This window comes from Anas platyrhynchos, chromosome 15 (genome assembly GCF_047663525.1).
Source record: "Anas platyrhynchos isolate ZD024472 breed Pekin duck chromosome 15, IASCAAS_PekinDuck_T2T, whole genome shotgun sequence".
NCBI classification, from domain to species: Eukaryota; Metazoa; Chordata; class Aves; order Anseriformes; family Anatidae; genus Anas; species Anas platyrhynchos.
In genome coordinates this window covers 7954041-7972879 of record NC_092601.1, presented here as the reverse complement: position 1 = coordinate 7972879, position 18839 = coordinate 7954041, and the positions used below count along the sequence as shown (strand labels likewise).

The following is an 18839-nucleotide window of genomic DNA, read 5'->3' as shown; positions in this document are numbered from 1 at the left end:
GGGACACAAGGAGAGGAGGGGGGGGGGGCGCTGCGCCGTGCGCTGCGGCGGGGGCGGCTCCGTTCGGCTCCGCTCCCGCCCCCGCCGCCGCCGCCGCCGCCGCCGCCCCGCTGCCATCGGCGGCTCCCGGCGCCGCCGCCGCTCTCAGCTCGGAGCCGGGCCCGCCGCAACGCGGGGCTGGAGGGCAGAGCCGCCCCCCCCGCCCCCCCCGCCGCCGCCGCCGGCCCCCCCCCCGCCGCCCGCGCCGCTCCCCTGCCCGGTTCGCCGGCCCCGGGCGCGGGGGAGCGGCGGAGCCCGCACCCCGCCGGGTGCATGGACAGGAGCTCCCTGCTGCAGCTCATCCAGGAGCAGGTGAGAACCGCGCCGGGGGGGTCGGGGGGGGGCTGTGGGATGCTCTAGGGGGGGGGCCGCCGAGCACCGGGCAGCGCTACCGGGAGGGCGAGCGGGCACCGGGCTGCGCGCTGGAAAGGGGACGGAGGGAGGGGGGGGCACCGTGCAACGGGCAGCGCTGCGGGCGGGGGGGGGGCGGGGGGGCGTTGTGCCCGGTGCCCCCCATAGGGTGAAGCCCCCCCCGTGCCCCCTCCGTCCCCCGCGGTGCCCCCGTTGCGCCGCTGAGCCCGGGCAACTCGGCGCACTTGTGGCCTCCCCGCGCTGCGCGCCCCGGGCCGGATCCTGCCGAGGTGCGCCGGCAAGGACGGGGGGTGCTGAGCCCCGGGGGGGGGGGCTCCGCGATGGGGACCCCCCCACCACACCACCACCACCACCACCCTCGGCCGCCCCGCTGCGGGCTCGGGCTCACGGCCGCGGGGGGCTGCATCGAGCCCCGTGACCTGATTGCGGGAGCAGCCCCGGGGAGCAGCCCCGGCGCTGCGCAGCACCACCGGCAGGATCAGGGCCCCCCCCCCCCCACCCCCCCCCCCCCACCCCCCCCCCGGTACATGACCGCTCCGTGCGCCCCCGGCACCGTCCCCGCACCCCCAGCACCTCCCTCGGTGGCCTCGGCGGTGCGGCCTGACCCCGCTCCCCCCCGCACCCCGCACTCCGCTGTGGGGTCGGGGAGGGAATTTATTGGGAATTTATTGGGTGCCCCCCCCCCCGGCTGCCTCCGTGACCTTGGGCGAGTCCCCCCGGCCTCCCCGCGGGGTGCTGCGGTGCCGTCACCCCGCTGCTGGGCGCCTCCGGGAGGGAGAGGGTCCTGGGGGAGCCCCACGGGGCTGAGGGGCCAGGAGCTGTCCCCCCCCCGCGCTGTAGGGCTGGGGGCGTGGGGAGATGTCTGTCCCCCCCCCCCAAAGCAGACAGCAGCTCCCTGGATCTTGGTGCGTGGGTCAGGTCCTGGCGTGGCCCCGGGGTGCTCCCCAGCCCCATGGGCTGCACGGCTGGGAGCGCACCCCCCAGTCCCACATCCTATACCCCGCATCCCACACCCCACATCCCACACCCCGCTCCAAAACCTGCGCCTATGTCCCCAGCTCCCACTGAGGCTGGCGGGGAGGCCCTGCGTGCGCTTGAGCTCCCCATCATGAAATTCGCCCTGCGCCGTGGTTTTTGCCCCTCTCCCCCTGCTGAATCCCCCCCCGGAGCCTGGCGCCGTCCTGCAGCCACCAGCACCCACCTCGGGCAGGATCAGCCCCGGGATGTGGAGGGGGATCTGGGCAGCCAAACCCCCCTTGGGAAGGGATTTTGGGTTTTCCCTGGTGAAAGTGCACGTGGGGGGTGCCAGCCATGCCTGCGCGCTCGGTGCCCTGCCCGTCCCGTGGGGACGTTGCCCACGAGTTTTCTCCCCGGAGAAGAAAGGAGAAAAATGACACGGGGAAATGGCCGGGAAATTGTGTTGGTGGCTCCGGAGCAGGTCCCCAAATGTGCTCCAGCCATCAGAGAGTGGCACCTTCCTCCTCCCTGCCCTCCTGAACTCCAGGAGTGGGACGGTGGCACGGGGCGCCCGGTGGTGGCACGGGGTACCTGATGGTCACGGGGTACCCGATGGTCACAGGGTGCCCAGCGGTTTGGGGAACCCTGGGGAGGGTGCAGGTGCCCCAGCACAGGTGCTGTGGAGCTGGGAGGTGCGGCAGGAGGAGGAGGAGGAGGAGGATGGTGCCAGCGCCGCGCGTGTGTTTGGCTTCGTGGCTTCCCGGCTGGCAGGCTGCTGGCGGCGGGGAGCGACTGAGTGGGAGAGTGGTGGCTGCGCGGCGAGGCTGCGGCGGCTCCCGCAGCGGCACGGCGTGGGGCAGGCAGTGGTGTGGGGGCACCGACTCGGGGCTTCCAGCTGCCCCGGGGACGCCCCCTGGCCATACCCGTGCCATATCCAGCAGCTTGACCCTGAGAACACCGGCTTCATCGGCGTGGAGACGTTCGCCAGCCTCGTGCACAGCCATGAGCTGCCCCTGGACCCCGCCAAGCTGGACATGCTGGTGGCCCTGGCACAGGGCAACGACGAGGGGCAGGTCTGCTATCAGGAGCTGGTAGACCTGGTCAGTGCCGGGGCGAGGCGGGCACGGGGACGGGGACGGGAGAGTGGGTGGGTGCCACCCCGCGTGCCGCCGGGGCCGGGCCCTCCCGTTGGGCTGGGGTGGGCACCGGGGGCCTCCCGGTGCGAGCCGGGACCGGGCGCCCCGCAGCTCCCGGCGGCGGCCACGGGCTCTCTCCGCAGATCAGCAGCAAGCGCTCGAGCAGCTTCAAGCGAGCCATCGCCAACGGGCAGCGAGCCCTGCCCCGGGATGGGTTGCTCGATGAGACCGGCCTGGGCTTCTACAAGCGCTTCGTCCGCTACGTGGCCTACGAGATCCTGCCCTGCGAGATGGATCGGCGCTGGTACTTCTACCAGCACCGCACGTGTCCCCCGCCCGTCTTCATGGCAGCCGTCACCCTCACCCAGGTGGGGGCTCGGCGGGTGGGATGAGCCTGGCCGCGTCCTGGTGTCCTTGGAGGGCTCACATTGGGGCTGGAGGGGACGGGTGACGCTGGTTGTGGTGTCCCCGTGCCTACGGGAGGCTCCGACCTGGGGCAGGCGGGATGGGTGACAGCAGTTGGGATGTCCCCAGTGCCCCGCACCTGGCTGGAGGGATTTGGGCAGGGGGGGGAGGTGACAGCCCCGTGGTTCCCCGCAGATCATCGTGTTCCTGTGCTACGGCGCCCGGCTGAACAAGTGGGTGCTGCAGACCTACCACCCCGAGTACATGAAGAGCCCCCTGGTTTACCACCCCGGGCACCGCGCCCGCGCCTGGCGCTTCCTCACCTACATGTTCATGCACGTGGGGTGAGTCCCTGTTGTTGGCACAGCTCCGCCAACCTGGGGTGCCCAGGGATGCTGGTATGAGTCAACACGTCCCCTCGTGTCCCCCGGTGTCCCCCGGTGTCCCCCCCGCAGGCTGGAGCAGCTGGGGTTCAACGCCCTCCTGCAGCTGATGATCGGGGTGCCGCTGGAGATGGTGCACGGCATCCTGCGCATCAGCTTCCTCTACCTGGCCGGCGTCCTCGCAGGTGGGCGAGCGCCCGCGCCGGTCCCCAACGTCCCCGTTGTCCCCAACGTCCCCGCTGTCCCCGCAGCCGGCAGGGGTGGGGCTGGGGGGCGTCGCGGAGCCCCCCCCTGACAAGGCGCCGTGCCGCAGGCTCCCTCACCGTCTCCATCACGGACATGCGGGCACCCCTGGTCGGTGGCTCGGGGGGGGTCTACGCGCTCTGCTCGGCTCACCTCGCCAACGTCGTCATGGTCAGCGCCGGGGGGGCACCGGGGAGTGAAATTATGGGGTCGGGTTATGTGTCCATATTTATTATGGAGATTATGGAGTGAGATTATGCGGTGCAAGACTATGGGGCGGGTGTTTTGGGGTGGTTTCTGTGATGTGAGATTGTGGGGTGGGCGCCGTGGTGAGAGGTTGTGGGGCTGCGCCATGGGGTGGGCGCCATGGGGAGGGCACCATGGGGTGAAGTTGGGGAGGGGTCATCTCGGGGTGGGCACCGTTCCCATGGGAGCCGTGGGGTGGCACTGTCATGTAGGGTGATGTGGTGGGAAGCGTGGGTTGTGTGACGGGGTGGGCACCATGGGGTGGGAGCCATGAAGTGAAACTGCAACGTGGTCATTTTGGGTTGGGCACCATGGGGTGGGCGCCATGGGGTGGGCGCCATGGGATGGGCACCACGGTCTGAAACTGGGGGGCTGCATCATGGGGTGGGCATCACGGTGTGGGATTTGGGGTGGGCACCATGCTGGGTCACAGGGGGCGAGCACAGTTTGGGTGCTGTGGGGTGGCTCTGCGGGGGGAGCACCTTGGGGTGGCACCGTGGGGTGGGTGTGGAGCAGGGACGGAGGCGCTCCATGGGGACAGGACCCTTCCATGGGGGGGGCTCAGTGTCCATCCATCTGTCCGTCCGTCCGTCCGCAGAACTGGGCCGGGATGCGCTGCCCCTACAAGCTGCTGCGGATGGTGCTGGCGCTGGTGTGCAGTGAGTACGGGGACGGGGATGGGGACGGGGACGAGGACCCGGTGCCACCCATGGGCGCTGCCTTGCAGTGAGCTCGGAGGTGGGTCGCGCCGTCTGGCTCCGCTTCTCGCCCCCGCTGCCGGCTTCGGGCCCCCAGCCCAGTTTCATGGCCCACTTGGCGGGGGCCATCGTGGGCATCAGCATGGGGCTGACCATCCTGCGCAGCTACGAGGAGAGCCTGCAGGACCAGTGCGGCTGGTGGGTGGTGCTGCTCTCCTACGGCACCTTCCTGCTCTTCGCCGTCTTCTGGAACATCTTCGCCTACGACCTGCTGGGGGCACAGATCCCCCCCCCGCCCTAATGCCCTAATTCCCCCCCCCCCCCAAAAAAAAAATAGCACCCCCCCCATGGGCCGGAGCCCGGTGGAATGGGGGCCCCGCGCGTGATACGGGGACAGGGTCGCCCCCCCCCTGCCCCCTCGGTGCTAGCGACCACGCCACCCCCCCGCGGGCACCCCGGCAGCCCCCCCTTTGCCCCCCCCCTGGTTGAACGAAGCCACCCCCTGGGGGTGGGGGGGGTGGGGGGGGCACCAGTGCGACCCCCACCCAATTAGGGGGGGGTCCCCGCGTGCCTCCCCGCAGCCCCTTTCCAGGTTCCTCCGGGCCTGGGGGGCCTGGCTCGTGCCCCCCCCGCGCCCCCCCCCCAGAAGGGAATTGCACTTTGACGCCGGGAGCGATTTTATTTTTCTACCCAAAGAAGCAGCGGAGGGGCGGGGGGGGGTGTGTGGGGGGGGGGCAAGCAGCGTGACCCCCCCAGGACCCCCCCAACCCCCCCCCGCGGTGTGTGTGTTGTGGGGGGGCTCGGGGACCCCCCCCCAAGCCCCCCCCTCTGGTTTTTGGAGTACAAATAAATATTTTGCACACGGCCGGCGCTCTGCGGGGGGGGGGCGGGAATTAGTGTGGGGGGGGGCAGCTTAATGATGCCGCGCTGCGCTAATTAGGGACGGGTCTTATTAGGGGGGGGTCTTATTAGGGGGGGGAGAGAGAGGAAGGGACACGGGGGGGGGGGGACGCGCGGGTGGCGCGGGAAGGGGGGAGCGGCGCGCGCTGCGGGGGGCGCGCCAAAATTGGCCACGCCCACTATGAGGTCACCGCCCACCCGCGTGGCCACGCCCACCTCCCGCTTAGCCACGCCCACCAATGATGACCACGCCCACCAAGGTTAACCACGCCCACCCGCCTGCACCGTCCAATCACATAGGCCCCGCCCACCCGCCTAAGCCCCGCCCACTTCCCCGCCCCCTTAAAAAGCCCCGCCCCCCGGAAGTGACGCGGAGGCGGCGCTGTCGCAGTGCGCGGCCGCAGCAGGAGCGGAGCCGGCGGCCCCCGGCGGGCGGCAGGGCCGGGGCCGGGCCGGGCCATGAAGGGGAAGGAGGAGCGGGGGGAGGGCGGCGCGGCGGGGCCCGGGGGAGGCGGAGGAGGCGGTGGGGGCTCCTCGGCGGCAGCTACGGGGCCGGGAGCCACGGGGGGAGGCTGCGGCGGAGGAGGAGGAAGCCCGGAGAAGAGCTACAGCGCGCAGGAGCACAAGGAGCAGGGCAACCGCCTCTTCGGGGGCCGCAAGTACCCCGAGGCCGCCGCCGCCTACGGCCGGGCCATCGTGAGTGAGCCCCGGGACCCCCCCCGGGACCCCCTGGCACCCCCTGGCACCCCCCCGGCAGCACCGGGCCTGCCCCAGCCCCCCCACATCCTCTGGGTGCTCCCTAAATGGGTGCCCCCCCCCAAAAATGGGTGCCCCCCCCCATAGGGAGATGTGGGGCAGGGGGGGGGCAGCGCCCTGGGGTGCCCCTGACACCCCCTGACACCCCCCCGGCAGCACCGGGCCTGCCCCAGCCCCCCCCATCCCGGGGTGTCCCCCAAATGGGTGCCCCCCCCCCCCCCATAGGGAGATGTGGGGCTGGGGGGGGGGGGGGGCAGCGCCCTAGGGTGCCCCAAGGGTGCCCCAAGGGCTGAGCGGTGTGGCCGTGCCCCACAGAACCGCAACCCCTTGGTGGCCGTGTACTACACCAACCGGGCGCTGTGCTACCTGAAGATGCAGCAGCACGACAAGGCGCTGGCGGACTGCAAGCGGGCGCTGGAGCTGGACGGGCAGTCGGTCAAGGCGCATTTCTTCCTGGGGCAGTGCCAGATGGAGATGGAGAGCTACGACGAGGCCATCGCCAACCTGCAGAGAGGTGAGTGGCGGTGGTGGGGTGGGGGTGGCTGCAGGCACGCGGCCGGGCTCTGAGATGTGCCCGGTGTCTTTTTTCCCCACCCCCAGCCTATAACCTGGCCAAGGAGCAGCGGCTGAACTTCGGGGACGACATCCCCAGCGCGCTGCGCATCGCCAAGAAGAAGCGCTGGAACAGCATCGAGGAGAAGAGGATCAACCAGGAGAACGAGCTGCACTCCTACCTGACCAAGCTGATCATGGCGGAGAAGGAGAGGTAACGACAGCCGGGGGTCCTCACCGCACCCCCTCGGCTTCCCGCACGGCTGAGCCCAAAGGTGTGGATGTGCCCCATGTGGTGGGAGAAGCAGCGAGCTGCTGGAAAGATCTTTCGGGGCTGGGCCAGCGATGGCATCCCCGTCACCGCTTCTGCTGCCTGCCCTGATGTCTCCTGCCTCTGTCCTAGGGAGCTGGCCGAGTGCCGGAAGACTCAGCAAGAAGAAAGCGTGGACGAGAGCCGGAGCCGCGTTCAGCTGGCCGGCATCGAGGCCAAGCACGTGAGTGGCCGTGCGGGCACAGAGCAGGCAGGAGGGATCCCAGGCTCCCCCAGGTGCTGCTCCCTCCATCCTTGGCTCAACGCAAGCTGCTGCTGAGGGTTTTTGTCCCCCTTGCGTGTCCCCCTGTGGCAGCGGTGACACCGCCGTGCCCTGATGGATGCGGTCCCCGTGGGTCCTCGATGGCTTCACGATGCGAGCGGCTCCTGCCCGCTGAGGCCGCGTGTGGGTCCGCGTGGTGTCCCGGAGCAGGGACTAATCCGGGGATAAAAATAGCCCGGTGAAGGAGGGTTATTTTTAAGCTGGATCACTTCTGCCACACGGTTCGACTGCGAGGGTTGGGAAACGGGGGCTGGGATCCCATGGGGCTGCCCCGGGACCTGTGGCCAAATCCATGCCCCCGCTGGCTGTGGGGTCGTGCCTGCGTGGGGCAAGCTGGGTCTTCCTCTTTCAGGACAAGTACCTGGCAGACATGGACGAGCTCTTCTCGCAGGTGGATGAGAAGAGGAAGGTGAGTGTGCCCCGGCTCCCTGCTCTCCCCAGCCCGAATTGCTTGCCCTAACCCCCTTCAGTCCCTCCTCCCAAACCAGCCCTGGGACAGCGTGCTGGGGCCAAGCCCCTGTCCGAGGTGTGCAGCTGCTTGCGCCCTCGCTCACCGCCGCCTCTCAGCGCTTTTTAATTCCGAGGCTGTGTTTACCCGGCCCCTCCTAACCCGGCTCTGCGTCTCTCGAGCCAGAAGCGGGACATCCCCGACTACCTGTGCGGGAAGATCAGCTTCGAGCTGATGCGGGAGCCCTGCATCACGCCCAGCGGGATCACGTACGACAGGAAGGACATAGAGGAACACCTCCAGGTACTGCTGGGGGCTGGGGAAAAACCCGGCCCCGTGCCCTCCTCGCCCTGGCAGCAGCAGGAAGCTCTGGGCTGGGTCGCCAGGCGGGTGCCTCGCTAGCCCAAGCGGCCGTGCTGCTGGCCCCGGGGCCGGGTATGCGGCGTAACCGGTTGGTGGCCACCTCCTCCCTTGCAGCGCGTGGGTCATTTCGATCCCGTCACGCGGAGTCCCCTGACCCAGGACCAGCTGATCCCCAACCTGGCCATGAAGGAGGTGATCGACGCCTTCATCTCGGAGAACGGCTGGGTGGAAGATTACTGAGGGGCCCGGGGGTCTCGCCGAGCCCCCTTTTTTTGGGATCTCCCCGCCGCCCTGGCCGGGCTGGCACCATGCCTTACTCCCTCCCTGCCTGTCCCCCTCCGCTCTGGGTGCCCAGGGACCCTTCGGCAGCGCTGGGCGAGGGCACGGCGCCTTCCCCCTCCCTGGGGAACCGCGGCTGGGCCGGTCTGAAGGCTTCCGCCCGTGGGGAGCGCGGTGCTCGGAGGAGCCCTGGCCAGCAGCATGGAGGAGGGTGGCTTGCGGCCTCCTGGAAGGGGTCGCCAACACCTTCATCGCCCGGAGAAGAGGGAAGGGACCCCCCCAGCGCTGACAATCTCCAAAGTTGCTCCCCCCACGGCAGGAGGCAGCGTGCTGGGGTGGGTGCCCGGTGCTCCGGCCAGGTCCCCTCCTCTCCCCCGTGTACATAGCAAATTTCCTCCTCGTCCAGCTCCCGTGGGGCCAGCGTGGTGTCTCCCTCCCTCCTGTAAATAGCCACGTGCTGGGGTGGGAGCCAAAGGGGTGCTCTGCCCCTACTGCCTTGCCTTTGGGTTTTTTCTGGGGAACAACAGCCCCGGGGCTGGAAGGGGCTGGGGGTGCGCCCTCCTGCTGGCCCCGGGCCCGTGATTCCCCCTGAACAAGCACCCGGGTTCAAGTTCATCTTCCTTTTAATGAAATCCCTTTGGAAAAAAAGAAAAAAAAAGAAACCAACTCCCCCCCCCATCTGACTGAGGCTCCAGCATTGTGTGGGCGGCGGCAGCGCCTGCAGCCCGCCCGGCTTCCCAGCGCTCCGCCCGTTGGCCGATGTCAATAAAAAAAATAAAAAAACCCAAAACCAAACCAAAACCATTCAGCAATAAAGGTGAGAAGAGCTCGCGTGGTTCCTGAAGCTCTCTGCGAGGGGCTGGGGCAGGGGGGGTGCAGTTTGTCCCCATCCTTTTGTGACAGTTTTGGTGTCATCGCTGGAGCACTGACACCAAAATTTTACTCCAAGGGGGAGTAAAAAAACTGCAGGTGCTTGGTCCTGATACCGGTGTGGATTTTTTTTTGGGGGGGGTCCGGTGCCCCCGGTGCTACCCCAGGAAGGTGGAGATGAAGACGCTGGTGTCCAGGTTGAGCGTGGCGTGCCACCAGCGGTCGGGGAAGTACAGGATCTGCGGGCAGAGCGCAGTGGGGTGGGGGCTCCCGGGGGTTTCCACCCCAAAACCAGGAGCTGCCCCCCCCCACCCCGCCCTCCCCGCAGCCCCTCACCTCCCCGGGGCGCAGGGTGCACTCCAGCGGCCGCTCGGCCGGCGGCAGCGTGGGGTAGGTGCGCTGCAGCCAGGCCAGCGTCGTCTCGTTGGGGTGGAAGTGTGGGGTTTTATCCGGCGGGTACAGAAACCAGCGCTGGGAGACACCACAAAGCCTCAGCTCCCCCTCCCCAAATCCCCCGGGGGGGGGTTTCCAGCCTCCAGCCCCCCCCTCCTCGCTCACCTTCCTGCCGAAAATCACCTCGGAGTAACCGGGGCCGTGCCAGTGGAAGGGGACTCCTGAACCCGAACCTAGGGAGGGAGCGGGTGCTGGGTGGTCCCGGGGCTGCCTGCGCCCCCCCAGCTGAACCTGCAGCCCCCCCCATGTGGCCCCCACCTCCGATCCCAAAGCTGTAGGCGCCGCTGGTGCCGGGGATGCGGAACGGAGGAGGGACGTACTGCTGGAAGAGGGGACCCCACTCGGTGAAGTTGTTGTCCCCAAAGAAATAGAGGGTGTCTGTGGGTGCCAAGTTTTAGGGTTAGGGTTTGGGTTAGGGTTTGGGATGGGTTTGGGGTCACGTTACCCACCGCTGCCCAGCGCCGTCGGGTCCTGCGGCTTCAGGAGCTGCTCCACGTACTCCTGGAAGGGGACGTCCACTGCAGGGAAGGGGGCAGAGCTCAGCGAGGAGCCGGCCCGGGGACCACCGGGGTGGGGGCGGTGGTAATAGGGGCGAGCACCCCACAGAGCCCCCCCAGCCCCTCACCTTTGCGGTAGGAGTAGGTGTTGGCCGTGCTGAGGCGCACCCGGCGCTGCCCGTAGGCGGCCAGCAGCTTGTCGCGGGTGCACAGCGCCCGAAATGCCTGCGGGGGGGGGACACCGGGATGGGGGGGGGGACAGCGGGACGGGTGCTGCTGTCACCCCGCTGCCCCCACCCCCCCCATGGTGTCCCCCCACCCCCCCTGTCCCGGTGCCCGGCGCTCACCGAGTTGTCCGTGACCCCGCGCAGGATGACGGGCTGTGAGAAGGCGAATCTGGGGGAGGGGGGGGCACAAATGGGGGGGGGGAGGTCCCAGGGGGAACCATGGGGCTGGCACTGGGGCACCCCCACACGGGGAACCCCTGAGACCCCCATCCAGGACCCCCCCCAGAGACCCCTCACCCCTGGATTCCCCCCACTGTTGGACCCTTCCCCGAGGTCCCCCCCCCCCCCCCAAAGACCCCTACCCCAGGGCACCCCCGGGACCCCCCCCACCCCGGGATCCTCCCTGGGGTCTGTGCCCCCCCCGGGTTCCCCTCCCCGTGACCCCCCCCCGAGACCCCCATGCTGGGATCCCCCTGGGACCCTCCCCAAGACTCCCCCTGAGACCCCTCCCTAGGATCCCACCCCCCCGAGACCTCCCCCAGGCTCCATCCCCTACCGGGGTCCCCCTCCCCGACCCCCCCCCTGAGACCCCTAACCCGGGACTCCCCTGGGATGCTCCCCCCCAGAGTCCCCTCCCCAATACCCCCCCTGAGACCCCTCCTTAGGGTCCCACCCCCCCGAGACCCCCTGGGACCCCTCCCACCCCGGGAGCCTCCCTGGGGTCTGTGTCCCCCCGGGTTCCCCTCCCCATGACCCCACCCCCGCGAGACCCCCATGCTGGGACCCCCCTGGGACCCTCCCCCCGGGGTCCCCTCCCCCATACCCCCCCCCCGAGACCCCCTCCTTAGGGTCCCACCCCCACGAGACCCCCCCCCTTCCGGGACCCTCCCCAGGGGTCCCCTCCCCAGTACCTCCCTGAGACCCCTCCCCGGGGTCCCCCTCCCCTCTGTGCCCCCCCCCCCCAAGGCCCCCAACCTGGGACCCCCCAAGGACCCTCCCCGCAAGGGTCCCTTCCCCAATACCCCCCCGAGACCCCCTCCCCCGGGACCCCCCCGGGCGCCTCCAAGGACCTTCACCCCGGGGTCCCCTCCCCAATACCCCCCCACAAGACCCCTCCCTAGGGTCCCACCCCCCTGAGATCCCCCCCCGGGACCCCACCCCCAGAGACCCTCCCCAGGCTCCATCCCCCACCCGGGGTCCCCCTCCCCTCTGTGCCCCCCCCGTCCCTCCCCTCGAGACCCCCAAGCCGGGACCCCCCCTGGGACCCTCCCCCCAGGGTCCCCTCCCCAATTCCCCCCCCCAGACCCCTCCCTAAGGTCCCACCCCCACGAGACTCCTCCCCTCAAGACCCTCCCCGGGGTCTCCTCCCCAGGGGTCACCCTCCCCAATACCTCCCCGAGACCCCTCCCCTCTGTGCCCCCCATCCAGGTCCCCCCCCCGAGACCCCCAACCCGGGACCGCCCTGGGACCCTCCCCCCGGGGTCCCCTCCCCAACACCCCCCCCCAAGACCCCTCCCTAGGGTCCTACCCCCCTGAGACCCCCCCCGGGACCCCACCCCCAGAGACCCTCCCCGGGCTCCATCCCCCACCCGGGGTCCCCCTCCCCTCTGTGCCCCCCCCCGACCCTCCCCCCGACACTCCCAACCCGGGACCGCCCTGGGACCCTCCCCCCAAGGGTCCCTTCCCCAATACCCCCCCGAGACCCCCTCCTTAGGCTCCCACCCCCCCGAGACCCCCCCCTCAGGACCCCTCCCTCGAGACCCTCCCCAGGTGCCCCCCCCCCCGGGGTCCCCCTCCCCAATACCCCCCCGAGACCCCTGGGGTCCCCCCCCCCTCCGTGCTCCCCCCCCGCGCCCCCCATCCCACCCCCCCCAGGACCCCCCCAGAACCCCCCCAAGACCCCCCAGGACCCCCTAACCCCCCCTCCCCCAGTGCCCCCTCCCCAATACCCCCCCCCCAGCCCCCTCCCTATGCTCCCACCCCCCCCGTTCCCCCCCGGTTCCCCCCCCTGGTGCCCCCCCCCCACCCCCCCGGTACCGCTTCAGGAACAGCTCCGCGCTCAGCGCCGCGTCCGCGGCCTGCACCGTGCACCGGGGCTCCTCCGGCACCGCTCCCGCCTGCCTGCAACGGGACAGCCCCCCCCCGGCTGGGTCCCGTGCCCCCCCGTTTCCCCCCCCGTTCCCCCCCCAGGCCCCGCTCCTCACCAGCCGCCCCCCCCCGGCCCCGCGCCGCCCCCGGGCCGGGCCCAGGCCAGCGGGCCCAGCAGGGCCAGCAGCCAGAGCGCCATGGGACTACAACTCCCAGCCTGCACCGCGGCTCCCCGCGGGGAGGGCTTAAAAGGGCAATGGGCAGCGGAGAAAAGGTGGGGCCCACCAGGGGAGATCGATGTGGATCCCAATAGGGACCCCCCCATCCCAATGGTGGTCGTCTGGGGGGGGTCAGGGTGGAGCAGTGCTAGGGAAGCATGGGGTGGTGGATGGGATTTTCTGGCTTACGGACCTGTGTATAACCACACGGCTAAGAAAAAACGGAGTGGTTAATGTATATAATGTATATAATGCATATTTTGTATATTTTTGTATATAATGCATATAATGTATATAATGTATATTTTATAATATGCATTTAATCCGTCTGTCTTGCAAAGGAATGGTCCAGCAATTCAGGTCAATTCGTTCCCTTGAAGGGAAATATATTTGTAGGTTTTTTTCTTGAAGTCTCTGATATCTGTCGGGTTTCAGAATAACTGCTCACTATTATGACTTCAATGGGACGCTATGCAAGTCTCTGATATCTGGCTGGGAGATTAAGAAGGGGGAGAGCTGAAGAACAACTAAAAAACAACAAAAACAACTAAAAGAAAAAGCTTGCAGGGGATGCTGCACAAGTCTCTGACATCCAGCCACGTTGGACAAAGAAGGACAAGAGGGAGGAAGACTATGAGAGCCTTCAGCACGAGACCCCCAGAGGGACCACCGGAGACTGATGCGCATGCTCCAGTTTTGGGTTTGGATTCCAGAAACTAATTATAATAACCCTGTTTTTTTTAGTAGTAATGAATATGTATCAGCCTAGGAGCATAAAAACCAGCTGCTTGCTGGAACTGGTGTGCGTCCTGGTGGAGCAGAGCCTCCCGGCGCACCCAGCGCTGTTTGCTTACCTCTATTCCCTTAATAAATTGTAAACTTTGATTATAATCCTATTTTGAAGACTGAGCCATTTATTACAGGGCCACCCCAAGGGGGCTGAGCAAGGCCCCACGGTCCCCAAGCACAACCCCCACGAAGCCCCCATGCAGCTGCGAAGCAATAACAGGAGGCTCGAGGCTGGTTTGGTTTAATTCAGTACAAAACGGCACGCGCAGGGGGACGGGGAGCCCCCCAAATAAATAGGATCCTGTACGCAGGATCCCCCCAAAATAAATACACACAAATACACGGGGAGTTGTTCCCCAACCTGCTGTGGCACCGGTGCTGGTGGCGGGGCTCAGGTGTACTCGCAGAGGTGGCCGCAGCCCGCGGGGCAGTGGGAGCTGGTCTCCAGCCACTTCATGATGTGCTGCAGGTGGCCGCCGTGGCTGCAGCCCTGGCACCAGACGAAGAGCCCCTTCACCACGTGGTGGCACACGGCGCACATGCTGGCGCACTGCCGGCACCTGCGGCGGAGAAATGGGGTGAGAAAGAGCCAGGAAAGGCTCCTGGGGGGATGCAGAGAGGGAATGGGGTGTGGGGACCAGCCCCATCCTGCTGGGTGCTGCTGCCCCGGAGAGGGACCCTGGAGAGGGACCCCGGAGAGGGACCCCCCAGCTCCCACCCTCACCGGTCGCAGATCCAGCCCCTGTTGCTCATGGGCCTCTTGCAGTTGCTGCAGTTGATGTGCAGGGTGGTGGAGGCTTGGTTGAGGCAGTTGATGGCGCGGCAGGTGCTCAGCTTGATCACCTCGTTGGAGATGTTCCAGAGCTGGAAGCGTTGCAGCAGGTCGATGTAGGAGGTGTACCAGTGCTCCTGGGGGTGGCACGGCACAGCTCAGCCCCAGCTCCCGGGGACAGAGCCCTGCAGAGGGGGCCAGCCCCAAAAATGGGGTCCAACCCTCCAGGACCGCACAGCCAGCGAGGAAGAGGCCATGGGTTTGGGTTTGGGTTTGGGTTTGGGTTTGGGTTTGGGTTTGGCCGTGTACCTGGGTCTGCTCGTCGATCTCCTTGCGGATGCGGTCCCCCAGCACGATGAGCACGGACACGGCCGTCTGCACGTCCCCCTGCTCGGCGTAGAAGAGCAGCGTGTCCCGCACAATGGGGTTGAAGAAATCGGAGGGCAGGCGGTTCTCGTAGAGCGAGTGGGAGATGGAGATGAGCGAGAAGGACTCCACGGGGGTCAGCGACACCGTCTCCGCCTCGTTGCCGCTGACGTGGGGGGAGTCAGCCTTGTCCTGCAGGTGGTCCAAGGCCGATGATGGGTTGTCCACAATTTCGTGGCGCAGAGGGAAAGCCTCCTGGGGAAGGCTGTATTCCTGCTCCTCGGCTGCAAGGAAAAACATTTCCGAGGTCAGGAACGAGAGCACAAAGCTGGGAGAAGATCCGGGCACGTGGCCGGGACCGGCACCACGCTCACCGTGCGGGTTCTCGTGGTCCATCATGTACAGGTCGTCCTCATCCGCTTCCACGTCCCCCAGCAGGTAGTCAGCAGGGACATCGCTGCCCTCCGTCTCCTCGTTGTCTGTGTGCCCAGGGAGAGGGGGGGTCAGAAATCGCTCGTCTGCTGCCCCCCGCAACGAGCACAGACTCGTTCATCCGGGACTGTGCCACCAGGGATCAGCTGAGGACAGCCCCAGGACTGTGCCAAACCCCCCCCCAAAAAAAAAAAACTACCTTCGTTGTTGATCAGCGTGGAGGAGGAATCCAGCAGGATGTTTTCCGTGCGGCTTTCCCCTTTGCTGCGATCCAGCCTTGACTCGCTGCCCAAGCCGGAGGGGATGTCCTTCAGGTTGAAGCTGGAAAAGCAGCCGTGCGCTCAGCTTAAAGGTCGCAAAAGCTTCCAGCTCCTGCTGCAGCCAGCAGGCAGGCTGTTTGTTATGCGGTGCTGCTCGCCGGCTCCTCCGAGACAGGAGAGGAGCTGAACGGAGCTGACGCGGAGCCGCCGTCTCCAGCTCGTGCTCGTGGTTTGGAGCTGGTGCCAGGCGGTGACCCGGCTGGCTGCGGAGCTCGGTGGATGGCAGGGCTTTGTTTGGTGTTATTGGAGTCTCCGCCGCTCAGCCCCTGAGGGAACCCAGCCCTGCAAGGTCTGAGAGCTCATCTGGAGCCCTCGCTCTTTCATGTGTCATTCGGAAGAGGAAAAGCAAGTTCTGCCTCGTCAGCCCACGGCGGGGCTCTCCACGCCAGCGAGCGGAGCAGAGCTGCCCTCTCCCTCTCCAGCAGCCAGCCAGGGGCTCTGCGTCCCCAAAGCAGGGTCACAGCCCCGGTTAGGTGACTGCAGACACCAAACCAGCCTCGGGCCCACCACAGCCAGCTTCAAACACCGCTCCAGAGAGGGGAAGGAGCAGCACAGAAGCCTGCGTGGCTCGGGGCCAGGCTGCCCGCCCGCTCCTCACACCCACACAGAAAACGCCCGCACTCAGACGCCGCCAACCTGCAGAGCAGGGCGAGCTGAGGCCGGGGCTCTGAGGCTCCAGGAGCTGCTCTGGGCATCCCTTACCTGTTCATGAGGGGCAGGGCGGCGCTGCCTTTCCCCATGCTGTGGTTGAGGTTAGCGGACGACACGGTGCCGAGGCTGGAGTAGATGATGCGCAGCATCGTCCACGTCTGAGCCACCTGCGGGACAGCCACCGTCAGACCTCACCTGCTCCAAGCAGCGCACCAGACTCTGAGTCTGAGCAGATTCGGTCTGAGCACACAGGATTTGTGCTTGCTGTAGCGCTGTGGGTGAAGGGAAACCTCCCAGGGACAGCCGTAGGGCAGAGGGATGGGATATCAGGGAGGGGACAGCACCCCCCTGACAGCACCCTCCAGCCCCACGCCTGCGCCGTGCGCTCACCTGGTTGCGGTCCAAGCCCTTGGCCACCTTGGCGTTGTGGTCACAGAGCTCGGCCAGCGGCCGGCCGGCCAGCGCGTACTGCTTGGCGGTGTGCACGAACCAATCCATGCTGCCGCTCTCCACGTCCGTCTCGAAGACGCTGAGGGCGCTGGAGGAGGAGATGTACTCGAACTGCTCGGTGGGGTCCAGCTTGCGCTTGAAGAAGATGGGGTGGCGGCGGTCGCCGATGTAGGGCTTGCGGTTGGAGTCGGAGGAGATGAGGCTCTCCTTGGCCGCGAAGGCCAGGTCTCCGTAGAGGCTGTAGCACAGCCCCTCGGGGTTGGCGCGCTCGATGGGCTGGCTGGCGTCCTTGAAGATGTGCTGGTAGAGGGTGCTGTCCTTGGAGCCGGACAGGAGGAAGTAGGGGTCGTGGAGGTGGCGCCAGACGATGCCCGTGGTGACGTCCTTGTGCTCCTCGAACATGGCCGAGGGGATGAAGGGGCGCCGCACGTCCCAGACGTAGATGTTGTGGTCCACCATCATGGAGCAGGTGGCGATGTGGTGCTTGCACTCCGGCCGCCACTTCACCCGGGCCACGGAGGCGATGGTCTGCACGCAGTAGATCTCCTTCGCCCGCGTGGTGTTCATGTCCCACACCTTCACCATCTTATCCCGGCCGCCCGTGGCCAGCCAGCCCCTGCGAGAAGGACGGGGAAAGAGGCTGAGACACCCGCGGGAGGAGTCACAGCGGGACGCGAGGAAGGTGCCACAGCACCGGCTGCGCCCAGCTCCGTGGACACAACTATTTACAGACACCCCCATGACCCTGGCACCAGACTGGGCATACCCAAGCATTAACAGTGCTCAGGAAGCCCTGGCACGTCAAAAACACAACCAAAACCCACACCTCCCTCTCCATCTTCGAGAAAAAGTACCAACTGCCCCCATCTTCGAGCAACAGCACAGAGGCCAGGGTGTCGGAGACCCTGCTTTCCCTTGGGAACCCATTTTTTGGGCTGTCTGCCCTCTGTGGAGACCGAGCACCCACCGGTCCTCGGGGTGCCAGTCGCAGCAGAAGACGGGGCCGTTGTGGGCCGTGAACATCCTCTCGTAGCGGTCGGGCCGGCGGATGTCCCACAGCTGCACGTTGCCGTTCTCAAAGGTGGCGGCGAAGGTGAAGTAGTCGCGGATGCTGAACTGGACGTCGCGCACGCTCTCCGACTGGCCTGGGCAGGGAGAGGAGGGGAGAAGCGATGGGACAGAGCCCTGGGAGAGGTCCCCAAGCAGGGACAGATGTGGCCAGCTTCAAACCAGCCTCAAGGAGCCCTCCTGAGCCCTCTCTGAGCTTCAAAAGCCCCTCGGCTCCCTCCCTGCCCTCTCCAAGCACCTCACCCTCCTCCTGGGTGCGGGGCGAGGGCAAGGACCCCGGTGGGGGCAGCAAGGGGCCGGGCTCGTACCGGAGAAGGTGCTGACGGAGTCCTTCTTGCGCAGGTCGAAGCACTTCATGTAGCCGTCCTGCGAGCCGCTGAGCAGCATGTAGACCTCGGTGGGGTGGAAGCAGACCTTGTTGACCGTGCGCTTGTGCTCGGTGAAGAGCTGGTCCTGCTTGTTGCGCGAGGGCTTGCCCAGGTTCCAGGTGACCACCACGCCGTTGGTGGCGGCCGTGGCCAGCAGGTTCTCGTCCATCTGGTGCCACACCACGTCGGCGCAGCTGAAGTTGAGCGAGGGCTTGCGGCCCACCCGCAGGTTCAGCTTCTCCACGAACTGCTCCTCCTCGATGCCGTAGATCTTGAAGATGTTGCGGCCGGCCACCACCACCTGGGCGGCGTCGCGGCACACGCTGATGGCGTTGGCGGGGGCGTCCAGGTGGCAGAACATGGTGCGCCCCGACAGCGCCGCGCCGCCCAGAGCCGCGCCTGACCGCGACATCTTCTCCATGGCCGGCCGGGACGCGGGGACCCCTCGGCGGGACGCGGGCTCCGAGCCTGGTGGCACCGCCGGTGGCATTCAGGCCCCGCAGGCCACCCTAAGCCACCTCGGCCCGGCCGCAACGACCCCCGCGGGGCCCTCCCGGGGCTCTCCTGGGGTCTCCCCGGGGTCTCCTCGGTTGCCCCCCGGGGTCCCCCCGGCCCCGTTGAGCCCCCGCAGGCCGCAGCCAGGCCCCAGCAGCCCGGGCGCGGAAACGGCCGCCGCGCCCCGCCTCTCCCGCCAAGGCGCGCCACGCCCCTTTCCCGCCAAGCCGCGCCCTTTCCCGCCACGCCAAGCCACGCCCCCTCCCGCCAAGCCACGCCCCCCTACGCGCCAAACCACGAGCGAGACCACGCCCCCTTCAGCCAGACCACGCCCCCTACACCGAGACCACCCGCGAGTCAGGCCCCGCCCCCCGCACCAGGCCACGCCCCCGAACCGCCCAGGCC

At 67.8% G+C, this 18839-nt stretch overlaps 4 protein-coding genes across 7 annotated transcripts; 2 read left to right on the top strand and 2 right to left on the bottom strand.

The window, feature by feature from the left end:
• The first annotated feature begins 27 nt into the window (after window positions 1–27).
• RHBDL1 (rhomboid like 1) lies at window positions 28–5265 on the top strand. Of its 3 annotated transcripts, none has more exons than XM_038187152.2 (8): window positions 28–351; window positions 2307–2441; window positions 2648–2872; window positions 3105–3253; window positions 3365–3477; window positions 3606–3706; window positions 4380–4440; window positions 4509–5265. In XM_038187152.2, the coding sequence occupies exons 1-8, from the start codon at window positions 313–315 to the stop codon at window positions 4778–4780; spliced, it is 1095 nt and encodes a 364-aa protein (XP_038043080.1). In that variant the 5' UTR covers window positions 28–312; the 3' UTR covers window positions 4781–5265. The 3 variants fall into 3 exon arrangements, with proteins under 3 accessions (XP_038043080.1, XP_038043079.1, XP_027325256.2); XM_038187151.2 differs by having other exon boundaries at window positions 31–351; window positions 2310–2468; window positions 4509–5258; XM_027469455.3 differs by having other exon boundaries at window positions 31–351; window positions 2307–2468; window positions 4509–5257.
• A 485-nt stretch (window positions 5266–5750) lies between these two features.
• STUB1 (STIP1 homology and U-box containing protein 1) lies at window positions 5751–9199 on the top strand. Its single transcript, XM_027469403.3, has 7 exons — window positions 5751–6075; window positions 6451–6649; window positions 6736–6901; window positions 7091–7181; window positions 7633–7689; window positions 7915–8031; window positions 8206–9199. The coding sequence occupies exons 1-7, from the start codon at window positions 5839–5841 to the stop codon at window positions 8329–8331; spliced, it is 993 nt and encodes a 330-aa protein (XP_027325204.1). The 5' UTR covers window positions 5751–5838; the 3' UTR covers window positions 8332–9199.
• JMJD8 (jumonji domain containing 8) lies at window positions 8976–12757 on the bottom strand. 2 transcript variants are annotated; one of them, XM_038187157.2, is made up of 9 exons: window positions 12622–12757; window positions 12455–12538; window positions 10538–10586; window positions 10319–10415; window positions 10143–10211; window positions 9952–10071; window positions 9799–9866; window positions 9577–9711; window positions 8976–9479 (listed from the first exon to the last, which is right to left on the bottom strand). In XM_038187157.2, exons 1-9 carry the CDS (start codon window positions 12702–12704, stop codon window positions 9399–9401), a joined length of 786 nt encoding a protein of 261 aa, XP_038043085.2. In that variant the 5' UTR covers window positions 12705–12757; the 3' UTR covers window positions 8976–9398. The 2 variants fall into 2 exon arrangements, with proteins under 2 accessions (XP_038043085.2, XP_038043086.2); XM_038187158.2 differs by lacking the exon at window positions 9577–9711.
• Window positions 12758–13737: 980 nt separating this feature from the next.
• Window positions 13738–18646, bottom strand: WDR24 (WD repeat domain 24). The gene is made up of 9 exons (XM_005009027.5): window positions 17880–18646; window positions 17471–17648; window positions 16444–17119; window positions 16105–16220; window positions 15282–15403; window positions 15025–15129; window positions 14594–14934; window positions 14237–14421; window positions 13738–14072 (listed from the first exon to the last, which is right to left on the bottom strand). Exons 1-9 carry the CDS (start codon window positions 18427–18429, stop codon window positions 13904–13906), a joined length of 2442 nt encoding a protein of 813 aa, XP_005009084.4. The 5' UTR covers window positions 18430–18646; the 3' UTR covers window positions 13738–13903.
• Window positions 18647–18839: the final 193 nt, after the last annotated feature.